General features: G+C 41.6%; 1 protein-coding gene across 1 annotated transcript in view; it reads right to left on the bottom strand.

Annotated features, from left to right (window-relative positions):
• Window positions 1–16293, bottom strand: part of dock4b (dedicator of cytokinesis 4b) — a 72266-nt gene extending 55973 nt beyond the window's left edge. The window contains exon 1 of the mRNA XM_030777304.1: window positions 16174–16293. Within this exon, the coding sequence (XP_030633164.1) occupies window positions 16174–16210 (37 nt within the window). The 5' untranslated portion in view covers window positions 16211–16293. The remainder of the gene's footprint in view (window positions 1–16173) is intronic.
• Between the last annotated feature and the right edge of the window lie 2005 nt (window positions 16294–18298).

Below are 18298 nucleotides of genomic sequence, written 5' to 3'. Positions count from 1 at the left end.
GGCACATCATATGTGTCCACAGTACTCATAAGAACTGACAGGACATGGCACAAGACAGCATGCCCTTTCAGTCTCGTACAAATCAGAGGTTTGAGAAGCCTCAGCATGCTTCAGCGAGCTTCGCCTTAACAATGCTGATACCAAGGGATGAACAGCCTCCTTTAATGCTACAGTCACGCATTTCAAATCACAAGAGCCTTTTTTTCTTTTTTTTATCAGGTAGAGGCTTTCTCGACTGTCAACGCCCCTCCACCCGTCCACATGATAGAGCAGACAATGAAGACCTCCGTGGTGTCTCCACACACTCTCAGCTGGACAAAAACAGGGAAAAGTCAGTTTCTCCCCAGAGAGCCAGAGAACGCTTTCATTGTACCTTTTCCCATCTCCTGGCCTTTCAGGGCTTTTGTATGTGGACTGAACAACCTCACGGCCTTATTTTCAATGCCAAAAAATAAACTGAAAACCTCTAGATACGCCACATATAACGTTTTTTGTGTGATGCGGGGACTGTCGGGATTCAGCAGAGATGAGCAAAGACAAATTTAGCGACTGCTCCAAACGCAGCCTTATCATTAACCAACTCAGAGATCTGGGGCCTCAGAGAAAGAGAAGAAAGAGCAAGATTCATCATTTCTCAGTCAGGTCTCCAGAGGAGAAGTGTGTGTGCGTGTGTCCTTCTATTGAACACTGGAGGACCTCTTGTGAGAGGGCTCAATACTTAACCACTTGTTTTCTTCTCTCCCTCCATAACTTCTGCATTATTTTCTCTCCCTCACCATCTATCTCCCTCTCCCCACCCCCATCTCTGTTATGGATCAGAGCACCCTGTAGCAGCATAACATATACATATATATATATATATATATATATATATATATATACGTTCAGGGCATCTCTCTCACTCTCTCTCTCTCTCTCTGTTCATTTCACAAAGGGAAAGGAAAACCGATTCATATTAAAACATGAGCATCAACTACAATGGTAACGATGGTGACGTAACCCTTTAAATCTTTGAAGAAGAACCAAACACTGAGAACTGAAAGGCTTATAACAGACGTCGTCTTAGTCAGAAGCACACACGAAAGAAAACACACAGAAAACAGAGAGATGGCAATACACTACTGGTCAAAGAAGAGGAGAGCATACAAGACTCATATTATATGTGAATATAGGTCAGATTTGCCAATCTACCCACTTCCCTTCATTCTGTGGCATAATCTCTCTCTCCCTGATCTGATTGTGTGTGTGTGTGTGTGTGTTCGAGTGTGTGAGAGTCCAGATGTGTGACTGTGTGAGTATGCATGCATGTCCCTGGAACAAAGGAAATTTTCCATGATAATAATGTCATTTTACATCAGTCACAAATCTGTCCTTGAATAATCTGAACAAATATAAATAATTTCTGACAGCTTCTGGGAGATCTAACCTGACTCACACCTACAGACTCATACATACTTTCCCGATTCCTGAGCTTCACATAAGGCTCTAAGGCAGATGGGCCAGATCATTCATGGCCATGTGACAGATCTGCGTACAGTGGACGTGAAGATTCAGTCTGGCAGGCTGTTGGCTCTTTGGATGACACCCTTTGTGTAGCCACAAGTACTGCAGCAACAGAGTAGTATTAAATAATCTTCAAAACTGTTTACAGAATACACACTTGTAAGTTTAGTTCATATAAATATAATCAGAATTAATATAAACCAATACTTGAAGACAGCTTGTTCACCCAAGTAAATTTAACAATTAAACTGACATGTTATCATTCTGTAATTAACTCTGTGCAACTCAATACTTTTCAGCTTTGAGGTCCATAAGGAACTAATTTGTGTAATACACATATCAGCTTGTACTGCTACACTGGTATACAGGCACATGCATGCATGCGCATGTGCGCGCACACGCACACACACACACACACACACACACACACACACATATATATGTCTGTGTGTGTGTATTAATTGCTCGTCAGCATGAATGGATGGTTGGATGTTTAGTTTCACTTTTCAACACTTCAGACGGACAACATGTGAGATCAATTCTGGTTTCATTTTTGCCCCTCATGCACCTGCCCATTTCACTGGCTTTTTGTCTGTTTACTACTGGAGAGACTAAACACTAGAGAACACAAACACCACTACTAGTTCTACAGCAGTTAGTCTGGTATTTCTAACCTGGAGTTACTATACCAACCTCGAAAAGAGTTAAGTCATGGAAGATAGAGAAAGAATGAAAGAGAGAGAGAGAGAGAGAGAGAGAGAGAGAGACTACTCTGCACCCTCCAGTATGGAACAAGATAGCAAGTATCAGTTTATTACAAGGACAGACAGCAGTAGCTGACTTCACATTGGAAGCACTCCCATCTGACAGCAATGCCACCTCACAGAAAAGAGGACAACCAGGTGAACAATGTCTCTCTCATCACTTTGTCTCCTTCTGCCTTGAGTGATGGTGAAACACAGAAACAAGGTCTCCCTTCAGAGCAAATTCATATCAGTGTTGAATGCTGACAATCTGCGGGGGAGACAGAAATTCTGTTTTCTGAGGCATTATTTACTGACTGCTACAGACAACCGAGGCACTTTTTATCTGTGGGGTTTTTTTCCCTTTTCTTTAAAATGAAGTTAATCTAATGTCAACAATAATTATAGAATATTATCTAACTACTGATGCAATAAACTGTGTATAAGATGAAATTAAGCAATCAGAAATTCAACTGATGAAAATTTATATGTTATATCTTCACATTTCTTTTTGAACACCAAGTCCCCATCACAGCTCTGGCAAATCAATATTTCAGAACAATAAAAAAAAGGAACAGCATCAATAATGTCAACAGCAAAAACTGAGAGGGTTCACTACAGTTCCGTGTCTTTTAATATGGAGCACACAACAGTGATCACTGCTAAATCACTGTCGCTATTAACTAACCATCATTCACTGAAATTACATTTATGTATAATCCCAGTGTATGCTGAGATTGGGATTAAAGACCAAATATATTCAAAACACAAAGTAATACCCTATATGGTCACTATGAGCGGTGCACTGGAATTTGCAGTAATGTTAAATTGGCATCCTTAATGTTCAGGCAGTGTGTGTTCAGAAGCACTAAACTCCTGCCAGCCCAGACACACAAGCCATTGTCCCCCAGGGCATTGTCAAAGCATCACCGCGTAATATGATTAGTGCCATTGCTTCCAGGCCCAAAGACACAGAAAAGACTGAGACAGCCAAAAACAGACCAGGGACAGTGACAGACAATATGTATTCTACCAAAAAAAAAATGGTGTGAAAATAAAACTTTATTGAGAAGATTTACTGTCAAATGTTTTATAGACAGCGATGATAAATGTGGTACAATTTAAAATAAGTACCAAACTGGTGTTGAAATACACTGCTGCTTACAAAGCCACAAAATGATTTGCAGTTCTACACTATTGTTTATAGATATGTTCCGCCTTGGCTTGTGAGTTACATATGATGGACTTTATTTCTACGGTAAGTGGTTTTAATCTATCTTTTCTGAAATCAGTGTCATGTCTGCTGATAGCTAGTAACACACCCACATTTCACATTCTGTGGCAGAAACCAGTCCCTTTGTGCTAACATCATGAGTAGTTCCATATTTTGACCTTGTGTAAATTGCCATGTATCAGTCTTTGGGGAAGTGCTAACAGCGAGACCAAATAGTGATGTAATGGTTGAGACAGCCAATGTCAGTGTAAGAGGAACTGACCAGTCAGAACTCTGTGCCCTGTCTCATGACACCCCCATGCCCTTCCTCTGTCATCACCCAGGGCTACGGGAGGAGAGCAGGATATATATCACCACAATCATCCTCATGATCCTTACGATCCTAGATGTGAAAAAGTATTTTTTCCATGTATAAATCCCCATATACAAAGCAGAAACAGAGTCTGTGATTTTTTTTAATATATTCTGAGTACCAGATAGTCAATAATGTTGCTATTCATTTTTTTTTAATATTGGATGCTGACCACGCTGCTCTCTCATGCAGTCAGTAAGGGGAGGGTCTCGGTTTCTCTTTAGGATTCATGTCAGTACAGGTTCGGTGCACAAGACAGACAGTCTCGCTCACACCCACACACTCACACGCACACACACACACACACCCACACCCATACACACAAAAATGCAGCATGAGTCCAGTGAGTCCAACTTGCCTCGCTTCATTGAACCGCAAAAAAGAATAGGTAAAATGTTGTAACACAGACAGGCACAACAACTAAGCAGAGCACACACACAGACGCACACACAGACACAGACGCGTGCACACACACACACACACATACACGCACACACACACGCACACACATCCCAATACACATACACACACACACACACACACACACACACACCTATTGTATAAAGCCCCAGATGGCTGAATACTACACTAACCCTACACTGTAGCAGCCTTGAGATTCACTGGAGCATACTTTATGTTACAATTTCAGTCAAACCTCACAATTTACAATGTGTAAAATTATAATTCACAAGTGCTACCTCCAAGACACACATGAACACACGTGCATGCACACACACACGCACACACACACACACACACACACACAGGAGAGATACAACAAACAGCAAACCAGAAAAACATCTAAGAGAGTTCTTTCAGGCTGGCTGTGTCATACAATATCTCATCCATACAAATGAAGCCTGAGGCCAACTTGAGCTAGACAAATAAACCACATCAAGACTCACTCTGTGGGGGACTGCACAAAATGGAGGCCACTGATGTGGAACTGGACTGTAACAGGTGAATGAATTAGTCATGTGAACTGGTCAGTCAGCCATATGGTACACAACAGACTGGGAAGGCACTGGTGATCTGGAAGATGTCAGCAGCATGTGCTGGGGTGAATGTAAAACAGTATGGCTGGTTGAGTGAATGGGTCTCCTTTACTGGTCACAAATCGCTTGTCAAACCATAGAACTAGCTACACTTGAGGAAATCTGACACTGGGAACTTACATGAAATTAAGAACCTACATGAAATTTCCACCAAATTATTTCTGGACTCTGATATGCCATGACTAGAACGGCAGAAAATTTCAGAGGAGCACACAGACAGCCTTATTTAGGTTTGGTAGCAATCCATAAATTAGTGACATATTGGCTCTGTGATTTGAAATGAGAGGTGAACCGTGCAGGTCAAGCTTGGCAGAGAGACAACTTTAAGGTGCATTAGCTGTGCAGTGGGGCTCTAGAAAGTTCCAGAATCACAGTGTGCCAGACCCCTGCTGCTATTTACCCATCAATGCATCAGTGAGCAGCAAGTAAGTGAGAGAAAGAGAGGGAGGGGAGAGGGAAAGAGAGAGAGAGAGAGAGAGAAATCATCTGCCACGCTCCAGCTAACCCTGCTAGCTTAATCCGATAGCCTTGCTTATGAAGCTGCCAGCAGCAGTATTTGTTTGTTTTGGCATTAGGTATTCATTCTACCGAGAAGACGAGAACAGCGACGGCACACAAAAGTGGCACTAATGGAACTCACTCTTGCCACAATCCACAGGCCAATTTAATCTCACAGAGAAAACAGAGCTAAGCTTAGCTATCAATAACACAACAAAATTAACTAATGATGATGAACTTTTGGTGGTGTCAACCAAGATGACTCTAGCTGATATACCTGGATGACAGTTGGTAACGTAGACTCTGAAACAGTGCTGCAACAATGTAAGCGTGGTATAAAATTTCATCAAACTGAAAATAAATACCACAGCAATCCGTTCAGACAGTCCAAGAGCAGCTCGTGCTGAAAAAATATTCATTTTTCAGGCAGCCAAAACAAAAAAAAAGTGCAGAAAAAAAAAAGAGTAGGGACCACAGCAGTATGTCTGCTATTTCTCTTATATTTTCCTTGTGGGGAATGTGTTAGCCTTTGCCATGCTGGGGTAAGGCCACTGGCATGTCAAATCTCCACATCTGCTTTGGTTTAGAAGAATCAATACACTACACACCCCCTCTCTAACTTCCATTCATCTGCTAGACAACTTTCTGATATCAAATAGCACTCACAGGTGTAGAAACACAATGACAGATAATATAGAAAAATATAAGTCTGGGCAGTCACACTAAACACAGCCTGTCAATGCAAGCCCAACAGATGAAAAGGCGTTCGTGTTTGTTTGATATTTATTATTTGCTTGATGCTCATTAAATATTGTTTTCAAGCGATTTTGAGAAGAAATAAGTTGAATGTGAGATCAGTTCAGCCCTGTGAAACTCTGTTGGGTTTTATTGGAATGGAGTTGGAGTGTTAGAGTCTGGGATCCCACTCATGGTTTAACATTCCGCACAGGCTGAGGGATTCAGATGCCTGTGCTGTTGATCTGCACTCCACATGCCATGCAAGGATCATGACGGATTATTCCCAGGGTCGAGGAACGGCTTCACCCACACACCCACACACCCACACACACACACACACACACACACACACACACACAAGTACAAAAGCTCAAGGAGTTCAAAAACTCTGTTATAATGAGGATGAGTGGGAAAAACATCTGCTTTATCGGGGGCTAGCTCAACCTGATGAGGCTGTTAGTGATATGAGTCCATCTCTATCTACCAACAACTCCCTCAGAATAGCAAACTGACCTGTAGTGGCAGTGTACCCAACTCCCAAGGCGCCTTCAGTTGATGAGCTAGAACAATAGCACTTTCACATAATATGTTCCTAAGAGGGGCTTTTCCATTAACACTGTGTAATGAAAGTGTTATCTGTATTCCTTCACAAGACTTGAGTGACTTGGGTATTTCAGTTGGTTGAATGAACACAGCTCTCTCTTGGATAATTTGGAGACTGCTACTGAAGCTACTAAAGCCAAACTGGCTAATCTGAGCTAATTTATTCATGCTGGGTTCCATACGTGCAAAATCGATTGAGTGGAGCAAGTGAGGTCGGAAAGAAAAAAAAAAGAAAAAGAAAAAGAAAAAGAAAAAACACGTCCCAGTTTCCACCCTGAATTAGGTCAACAGCGACCATTTACACCCTCTAAAAGTGTCTGTAATTAAATAAAGTCTAGAATAACATGTTCAGCATCAGAGCGAGGTAGGAAGGGAGAGAGAGAGTGACAGAGAGAGAGACAGAAAGACGAGAGATGAGAGACAGAGACAGAGAGAGCAAGAGAGAGAAGAGAAAGCAGGAGAGGAGAAGAGATGAGGAGAGGAAAGAGGAGAAGAGAAGAGAAAAATAAAAATCCCTGTTTTCACACACTCTTTGTCTTGAGTGAGCAGAGAGTACAAAATGCTGAAGCGGTGTCATTTGTGGAAATGGTGTTCCATTCTTAGAGGAGCCCGCTGAGATATTTGGGGGATGGGGCAGATTCAAACATACTAATGGGCTTCAGTGTTTCAGAGAATGTTACTGTGAACTAAACTCTCTCTTCTTCATCCTTAACAAATAAATAAATAAATACCATAGCACTCACGGTCAGAGTGAATGTTGTGCTGTTCAACAAAATCTCTCATTGGCCATCATCCTTTCTTTCTGAGATGGAAGTGCCTCCATATATCTGAAATCCAACTCTGTTCTCCAGAGGATGATAAAACCCTCTTTCCTTTTGTGTAAGTCTGTTCTTTAACGGTGGGGGGGGTGGGGTATAGGTAGAGAGGAGGGACTGTCTATGCATTGGCAGGGTCTATTAAAGCTGTGCATTATTGAAGATGTTCCTTAGTGGCAAATATGATGAAAGCCCTGTGCTGAATTTGACCAACATGTTCAAAGAGGATTATGGCCAAAATCCAAAACAGAGTTTTCACTGCTATCTGCAAACAGTCCTGTACCACTAAGAAAAACGAGTGCTGATTTCAATATCATTTGCTTCACATTCATCATTAATAATCCTGATAAATGAAAGGAATGCCCCAGTCTGTGTTTAAGGGTGGATATAGCGTGTAATAGCATTTGTTATAATTTTTTACACTGTCACCCTGGAAACAACAAAACCTATAAGGCTATTAGTAGACTGTGCTTTATGGTACACGTGTGCATTGCAAAGTACGCCCCAACAGAGTCTCAGTATTTTTAGCATCTGCGTTCATTTTGTGAACCTCTCTGGGCAAGAAACTACGGTGACAAAAGGGTTCAAACCACTGAGGCATGAACACAAAACGTGGCTGGCTTGTTGTCTTTTCCTTAGTCAGATTTTTCTCTCTGACTCCCTCACTCTCTCTCTCATTTAAACACGATCATCCCTCGAAACAGTGATGACGAGTAGGTCAAGGGCTATAACTGTGGATTGACTTCTATTACATAGCTGGGAATCGATTGACAGTTCGGTAAGGATTTCATTTAAACGTCACTGACTTCCCATTAATGGAACAGGATTTTATCAAATCACAGCTAACTTCACCATCTTTGTCTTTGAAAAATGACAACCTTTATCCTGCCACCTGACATGTACATGCTATCAGTCTGATACACACTGTACTTCACACTTCACCAAAGCAGTGGGTAAGTCAGACTTAAGTCACTCTCTGTGTATATATATATATATATATATATATATGTATGTATATATATATATATGTATGTATATATATATGAAGATTATCTGTGTGTGTGTGTGTGTGTGTGTGTGTGTGTGTGAGTGTGTGGTGGGGGTTGCATGCATGCACACATCATGCTTCCTGTTGCTGTAAGAGTAGCATTAGTTTACAGTGCTGAAGGCTGACCTCGGTGCATTCAAACCACTCAGCCAGACAAAGGAGATATATTTCAGTCTTTTCTGCTGAAGCATTTGCCACTTCGAATTGAATGTAGACCCTAGGGGGGGAAGCCATATAAAGAGCCCAGGCAGAAATTGGCAGAGGGAGTTGAATACATGCACACAAGCAATATACACTCACAAACAAACACACACACACACACACACACACACACACACACAAATACCAAAGGGTGGCAGCAGTTTCAGACTGTCCTGCCACTAACACAGTGAGCTCCCTCAGTACAAATATGTGTATGACCTAAGAATAGTGTTTAACACCAATTTCCAACCTGTTTAACTAATGGTTAATTTGATATTGTATTACTGACGCATAACTACAAATATGTTCCCATGATAAAGAGAAAACTGCTAACATTAAAGAAAGAACTTAAGATGGGGTCAGAGTCGGCCGCAAGAGCCAGAAGATGGTTCCTCTTAAACAGAAGAGAGTGGAGCTTTTATGAGAATGCTAAGCATGCGTCATTCACAATCTAATGTAAGCGTGAGAACTCTTCTCCATTCACAAAATCACCTGAAGTCAAGAAATCCTATAAAAAATGCATCTGCAGTTCAGCTTTTCAGTGGCTTACTTTCACCTGAATCAAAATCATCCCTCGTGTGCATTAGATCAAAGTTACATTCAGGAAACAGTGTACGTGATCTGACACATGACAATCTAGAATTTCGAAAAATTCTCTCATGCAAGGAAGCCGCAACATAAAGTTTTAGGACTGAGGAAATGACCCCCATCCCGTTCGAGGGAGGGCTGCGCTTGTCCTTAACGACGCAGAGCTGCGGTAACTGACAGCGCAACTGTCAGGGTTCTGTAGTTCGTGTTGCTGCTTCTGTGGACTTTTAACAAGCCGTTGGACGAAGGAAGTTTCTGCCAGTGTGAATTAGAACAAACAAGGCAGATAAATGTGTTGCTAGGAAACCAACCACTTCTCCAATTAATCCAGCTACATCGGCAAGTAAGTGGCAGACAGAAATGTACATAAAATCCTAGTGGGGAAACGGTCACATGGAACAGATGCTCTGAGCGTACAGAAAGATCAGGTACGAGAGTAAGCAGCCTCATGGGATCCTCCAACTGGGTCCTGTCCAGTGGCAGCGCATACAAACAGATAAGATACACTGTCATGAGAGCAATTTAAGACAGACAGTAACATTCAGGCTGGAGACCTGCCTGTTCCCTTCTCCTGACTGTCAAAATTTTCTCTTGGACCAATTTTGGGTAGAATCAATTTGGCTTTACTTTTGACATTGACTTGCTGTCTGATAGACCAGAATTCACAGCACTGATCATTTCTAACCAGCCTTCACCCTTGTGCTGTGATTTCCTCATTTTTTTTACTGCCTTGCTTTGAAGGGAAATTCAGGGCACCAGCTAACGCTCACGCTTACACTTGCAATTACGATCCCCAGCCATGCACATTAAGTATAAAAACATTTTTAAAACCTTTTTTGATCAGTAGACTCGAATGGACACGTACACTCTAAGGTGCCTCACAACATGTCAGAAATCCTGCATCAGTTTTTAAAAATGAAAAAAAAAAAGGCTTAAAAATTGACATCATACATATGCATAAATTCTGGGACTATTCCTCAAAGACAAACGCTCCCCGTCAGACGAAGGGTAAGGAGAGACCCTGACGAGCTAAGCATACACTCAGACTGAGAGAACACTTACACGGGATTAAACATGGAATGTTGAGCAGTAGAGACAACATCAGTCCACAGTGTCGAGGGACCTGTCACTCACCCGACGGCTACGGTGTCAGCACTGGTTGACGTGCGTGCGTAAACAGATAAAGATGGAGAGATCTCTAGTCTGTTCTACCGTCTCCTCGATGCTGGGGCAATGGCTGTTTCCACTGCTGCTGAGTTAGTGAGTATATCTGAGAGAGTGGGACACAAGGTTGATATCCAATGCAGTGTTGTCACTCCTGGGAGGCCAGTTTTGTATGCAGATTTTCGAGTACAGTTAACTTTGACTTTTCAATCACTTACTAATTAAGGCCATGAAAACCAGATGAGAGAATTCAGTACCATTCTAACTCCAGCAAGGTGATTCTTTTCATGATTCAAGTTATGATGGAGGCTGATGTAGACACTGGCATCCCCTGAACAACTCTGGACTGCCCTGTTTTATTTACTTTTGTATTCATTAAACAGTCAACAAAGCTAGCAAAATCATCACTACTCAACACAGAAGTCCATGACCAACACAGAACAGCCATTAAAATGATAATGTAATAACATCACTCTGTTTCTCTAAAAGCCAGCTCTTACACAGCATGCTTGATAACTTGAGATCCAACACCAAAAATATAGATGTCATCTAGGTGACAACAGTGTACTTTGGCAAACCAAACGGAACCAATATGAAGATGGTTATGGCTCATCCACTGCAAAGAAACCATGCTTATATGGCACCTGGAGCCAAATAGAAAGGCGTAAAGACACTGCTGGATTGGCTAGGAATCTGGCAAGTGTGTGTGTGTGTGTGTGTGTGTGTGTGTGTGTGTGTGTGTGTGCCTTTTCTTATGATGGGTTTGTATGAATAAGCCTCAGTTCTGAGGTGGTAACCCTGTGTCTGTGTCTGTGTGCGTGTCTGTGTCTGTATCTGTGTCTGTATCTGTGTCTGTCTGTCTGTCTGTCTGTCTGTGAGAGAGAACTGAAAGAGAGAGACGGAGATCGAGACAGAGAGAGAGAAAGAGAGGTGGGCATGAAGGTGGGTGAGATAGTAAGGAAAGATAAGTAAAAAAAAAAAAAGACAGACAGACAGAGAGAGGGCCAGAGGAAAAGGGGAGAGAGAGACAGAGAGAGAGACAGAGAGAGAGAGAGAAATTCAGATTACTACCAGTCAGGCTGAGGAGAACAACAGTAAAGAGGGGTAGGCAATCTGTGATGTGTAGGAGCTGGTTCTTTGGCTGTCTGTGGTTCTCTCTCCAAACACACATCATCACCCATACCTATACACACACCTACATACACATAAACACACTCCCACAAATACACAAAGCTCAAACATACATACCTTGCATTGATATGCACAAACATATGCTAGATTTCAATATTTAACTTGCACAATTCAAATCACACATGTGCACAAACACACATAATATACCTATAGATCACACATGTAGATGAAAACAGAATAGCTACCACACATGCATGCACAAGAACGCATACATACACTGACTCCCCTCACAGCATGTGTAGTGGCATATTCCCCAACATCAATTATGCACTATTACAGCATCACGCTGCGTTTCATTACAGCGGGACTCAACTTACAGCGCAATGAAAATGAAATGTCATTACAGGCAGATTGACGAGCCTGGTGGCAAAGGTCATGCAGGCAGAGGGTCACCCTCCGGGTCAGGGTGTGGACTGACTGTGATCAATAAAGAAAGATCCCGACTGCAGCTGGCTGTGGAATTTTCACTCCACAGAAATGATGACTTCCATCTAAGGCAAGTCATACACTCTGAACGAGTACAGGCTATAGGTCCTTATCTATACACTTTTGCATGTGTGTGTGTGTGTGTGTGTGTGTGTGTGTGTGTGCGCGCGCGCATGTGTGATAAAAGCATAGAGATAAATAATTGTATATTTGTATGTATAATATAAAAATGACATAATATACAAAAATTGCCCAAAGTTCATCTGTATCTAATTCATAAGACTGAAGCACTTTCGATTCTTCATTATGTCTCAGTTCATGTCCTTAAGTCTTTAAATACAGCAGTATGGTTATATCACTATAGTTACAGTAACATGTGGCGACAACTGACCAATGACTCTCCCCTCCCTGTCTGCTAGTCGACATCACGCCTCAGATGTTACTTTGTCTTTGGATAAAAAATGTTTCAGCGCAATTAAGCTGTGCAAGCGTGAACTCCAATCACAGTTACACTTTAACTCAAACCAATAAACCCCAAATTCAGTCACGTTGGAGATGCACAATGTCCTCAATTGCCAGAAAACACAAAAGATCTCTTATTTTCCCTGCAAGGATGTGAGCTCTTCTGAACCGGATCCCTCCAACTCAAAAGCTACATTCAAGAATAAAATGAATAAGAATAATTCATTTCAAAACAACAACACAACATGTTTAATTATTAACATATCTATTTGTGCGTAAATTAAACTATTTGAAGATTTTGTGTCTGTGAGCCAAAAAATATGTCACTATAACAATTTGACATGTCTAGACTACATAAAAACATAAAGTCAGACATGGAGAATGACACTGTCCTATTTGTGCTCCTCTTCAGGATTTGTATGTTTTGTGCTACAGTGTACTTTCAGTGGGGATAGAGATTGATTGTGTGTCTGTGTCTTGCTTGTATTATGTACAGAGATGCAGAGATATGCGAGAATTGCCAGGGATGTCAATATGGGATAGGTGTGTGTGTGTGTGTGTGTGTGTGTGTGCGCGCGTCTGTTCCTTTTTCTCCCTGAGCAGTAATCTCTCACCCAGGGGGATCGGGGCTATTGACTCTTTATCTTCCATCCACACACAATCATCTCCAAATAATTCCATCAGATGTACTGAGGGAGGAGGGGCTATCTGATAATCCACCAATTACCCACAAGTAGGTGTTTTCAGCTCCGCCTCCATGGGCTCTTGGGATACAGTCATCGTAGAGGAACGGTCTGAAATACAGCCAAACAACCTGCTTATCCCACATGACACTAAACAGGGGTGGCCAGTCACTTATTTATTCAGTATTCAGTGCTGCCTGCCCTTCCTCCACACAATGAGACCTCTGAAGCCTAGTCCACAGCCCAAAGCAGACAGGGGAGCATACACAGACCTCTGCACACAACAGAGCAGACGCTATCTCCATCACCTGTCAGCACACCACTATTGCATTGTACTATGTGATGGCATTGTGGGAAATGGGCATATGCACTAAAGTTTATGATGAAATACAGCCCAACTCTAAATATCAACAGCAGTCGAAAGAGGGGGTTTCACTTTTAATGACCATATGGAAACCCTCGCAATCCATGTCTCCATTCAAAGAAATTACATTTTATCAATTCTCATTTCAGCTGTGCATTTTTGGACTTGCTACAGCATCTTGTGGACGTGAAGAGTCTGAATGACTGAGTGAGTGAGTGAGTGAGTGAGCGAGCGAGCCAGAGAATATCTGTCTCAATATCTGCCGATTGAGATGCAGCTGCATACAATTACAGACAAGGGGAGAGGGTAAGTGCAGGACAGAGAGAGAGGGAGAGAGCCAGAGAGAAAGAGAGAGAGAGAGAGAGAGAGAGAGACAGAGAGAGAGAGGGAGAGAGAGAGACAACCCTCCCACAAGGATGTGGGTATTTTCACACCTTCATTGATAAGTGTTTCCACAGCTCACTGTTTCCCTCTACACTACTCCTCCTGTGACATAAGGTAGTTCCTTCTACATAGGAGAGTAATCCACTGACTGCACTGCATAGCTCAAATATCAATTGCAAGTCCAGTATCTGCTTCAAAAGCATTAATTAATTCAATTGCGCTGTAATGGCTAAGTTAATGCTCTCTCTGCTGGAGTCAATTCATATTTCATCAGTGCCAAAGGTTTCTCCTTCTGACTCTAGTATTCCATAGACAGTACTAACATCAAATGAAAATACCTCCAATTAAACAGCAAAGAGCAAATCTTTGGCAATGAGATCAAATGCAGCATATGGACCCAAAAGATCTGATCCTTTTCAGGTGCCCATCCCATTTAAAAGAGATTAAAATACTGTGAGAGAGAGGTTTAGGGAAACTGCACAGAGGGGAATTGTTTTTACACCAAGCTCTACTCTCTAGCAAAGGCACTGCACGGTTAAACACCTCAGTGTTTTTACCCAAAGACTTCTAGACCCAGAGGCTCAAACCAGAGTCTATCTGTTATTTTACAAGTGAATAGGCATTATCCCATTAAAATATGAAGAGTTCCCCCGAATAACGGTTTCATCATCTAAAATAAAGCGGAGAAATTACCCTAACCAAAATTACGCTGGGCTGGTCATTTGGACTCTGTGATACAGATGGTGAATCAGAGATAGGTATTTTCAATGTTGTAAAATATTCCCTGCCCTTAGGTACCACACACAAGTACACAAACTGTTTTTGCACAAACAGGGATGTTGGCAGCTGGCGAAAAATATAACAAGATCATGTCAACAGGTCAGCGCTGACAAGAAAACCGAGCTCTTCGGTGATGATACGCTATGACACAAGGTATGAGGAAAGAGCGTCAAAAGAGTTTTTATCTGCTCTAAAGAAGTGAAACTGTTCCACCAAATTGTACGCTGAACTTCAACTTCTAATTTTGGAAAATGCCTTTACCAACCAAAACAGGAAAATAAATAAGTGAAATTTACTCAGGGAAGAGCAGAGTATGTCTTAATACGCTACATAAGTGTGCATTACACAACAACTATCAAGTGAAAATACAACTCCATTTTTCAGACATTGGCCACACACCTCCTTTCACCTGACTCAAACCTGTCAGCCTTGTCCTCAGTCCCTTTTCTCTTACAGAGAAAAAAGGACAAATGGGTCTAAAACCCATGTAAACGTTTACTGCATATTGTAACAACGAAAGCCTTACGCAAACTGACCAATATAAATTCTCCACTCAATAAACACAAACAAAACAAACAAAAAAATCTAATTGAATCAAACACGTGTGCATAGGGAGACATCTTTATTCGCTATATGAACAATAAAAACAAAAGTGAAGCATAACTGAAAACAGTTGACCGAATAACTGATTTTTTAATGAAACTGATACTGAAACCTTTTGAACTACACCGCTATCCCATTTTTCAGTTCTTTACAGCACGCAGTCATCTCAACCTCTGCATTGTCAACAATACCCTAATATCGTCTGAAACAATGTCCAGAGCATGACCCCTAATATGATCAACCAACGAGTGCTGAGTGTTAATCGGGGTCGAAACACTAACACATTGGGACTCAGTACCTGTTTTCATTATTTGAGCGCATATGTTAAACTCATTAACGGAAAAGAATCGTAATTGTTAAATGTAAATGCCAGACATTTGCAGTTTGTGACATGGTTTGCTTGTTTGTGCTGAAGGTTCATTTAAAAGAAAGACGTCTCGAGCAATGCAATCGTAAGACTGTACTACAAAACAACGACACAAGCATCCATACGAATAAAGCGGCGTCGGGATATTTAACTGTAGCAAAAAAATATGAGGGGAAACTTCATAAAGAGAAAAATACTATAAATATGACCGATATATTTCCGATACGTATACTGGGAGATTGAATGAAATAGCTGTGCATATTACTATAGCTTGCTACTGTAATCAAAGTCGTCCCCCAAGTCTAGGTGCTCTTAGAGCTGAGGGGATAGACCAGCAAAATCACTTATATTGAATGAACCAAGAAGCTTACCGACGCCGTATTTTTCGTGTTCAGTAGGTATCCACATGTTTAAAGTATATGCATTGGAAAAACACGCAGGAAGAGCAGTACGGCGTTAAAATTTCGTGCCGTCTAACGCTTTCTACTGGATTCTTGCCCTCCGCTGAGCAGTCATTGTTCAGATTGAGAGAGCGACGCGCTACCGTGCATGAGAGCAATCACACCAGTGCCTGCGCTACAACCGCGCTGCACTGTGGGGAGTGTAGTGCAAAGAAATGACGTAAGCAAAAAGGGAACATGCTCCAAGTATTTGCAGAACTTCCAAGGAAAAAAGCACAGTTCGTCGTATGTGAAAAGTCCTAATGTCTCTGTTTCTATCGCTGTTAGAGAAAAACACATGCTTGAACTTTTATTATCATAGTAATGGTAATCTGTAAGCAATGGGACCATATTCAGAGTATTCTTGCCATGATAACTGATGAAAAGCAATCACAAAGAGAGCATCAATGTACCGTTAAATCTGCTGTCTAATTACTGGGCATGCATCACCCTGCAGCTTGTGTAATACACACCTATTTAAAATTTGGTCTGAATCTGGTACACCTGTGCAGCTGTGCTATTCATCAGAAAAAGTATACTAATAAGTGATTCTTTCCCCAAGTCGGTTAAGGCGATTTAGTAATAGGGTGAGTCCAGGTGATGATGTATGTGGTCTGAACGGAAGTTACACAGTTACAGAGTAATACTGTCCCAGCCAAACAAAAGGACAAAAGGAATGAAAACCCTTCCATACTTGGCATTTATAAGGATCAATGCTTAAAGAACCTTGGAGGTTGAAAATTTCATACCCCAATCACAAACATATCACATGTACTTCACACACACTCACATTCCCTGCATGCTGACAGGAAGAAAGATGGAGCTTTGAATGACTTTGATCGCTTTGTTTGAATGATGTCATTTCTCAGTGGAACATTAAATGGAATTCTTAGCTGCTATTCTACATACCGCTTAAAATCCACAAAACCGTGCATCTCCAAGTGTTTATGTGCATCTGTGTATGTGGGCCTGTGGCTGCCTAAAGATGATGAATATGAGATAGCACAGAGTTGACTCTCTAGTGCATCTCCCATCTCATCTTATCTATCTCTGGAGACGGATGTGGGGCAGTCATGTGGGTGCAAAGTATGCCTCTATCAATTAATCATAAATTGAGTGCTGAAGTAGACCTCCAGTAAAGAAATCAGATTTAGCATGAACCACAGCATTCAACCTTAGTCGCCTACTCTAGATCATCATTACATTATCTTTTATGGTAAATAAAACTGAACACTGGCCTCAATATTCATGATCCATACTAAACTATAGTGTGCCAGCTGCTGAATCCTCACTGCAGGCATTAGTATTTAGGTCATGGGTGAATTAAGACTCTGTATTGATTAATGCTTACTGGATTTCTCTTATTGGTTTTATGAGGCTATTGTGGGTAAAAAAAAAAAAAAAAAGGTTTCAATCAGTATGTCATGGATGTGAACTGACATGATTCTACATTATGTCCTCTTTGCAGAGTTCTGTTTACTGACCCCATAGAGAGAGAAGGAGAGGAAAAGAGAGAGTGAGAGAGACAGAGAGAAAGAAACAGAGAGATGAAAGGAGGGGTCAATGTGCTCACGGTGTGTGTCTTAATAACCTCCACCAGATGCCCTCTATGCATGAGTGGACACATACTCTCTGTGCCTAGGGAGCTATAACCTTAAACAGCACCAAGGAAGGAGAAGGAGAGAGTTTGACAGAATAGAGCAGAGTGGAGGGATGGTTGACATCTCACACACACACACACACACACACACACTTTTTTTTTTTGGCTCTGACAAGAGAGGGTGTGTGTAGTCTCTGTATCTCAGTTCAGACTACAGAGTAAGAGCATTACACTGAGCTGTGTGTATTCAAAGAGACGGAGAAGGACCAGCCATGCATACTAAACACACACAGGGCTTTCAGTTCTGCTCCACATCTCAGCGGGACCTCACCGGTCACAAATATTCACTTGATTAAGTTTTGAAATTGTCATCCTTAGCACCTTCTCCTTCAGCTGAAACAGAGAAATAGCAATATCTGCCGCGTTAAAGAAATTTTGTTCTCCTCTCCGGATTGA

This window comes from Chanos chanos, chromosome 1 (genome assembly GCF_902362185.1).
Source record: "Chanos chanos chromosome 1, fChaCha1.1, whole genome shotgun sequence".
In the NCBI taxonomy this organism is placed as follows: domain Eukaryota; kingdom Metazoa; phylum Chordata; class Actinopteri; order Gonorynchiformes; family Chanidae; genus Chanos; species Chanos chanos.
The sequence above is the reverse complement of the archived record's forward strand: the minus strand, read 5'-3'. Positions and strand labels throughout refer to the sequence as shown.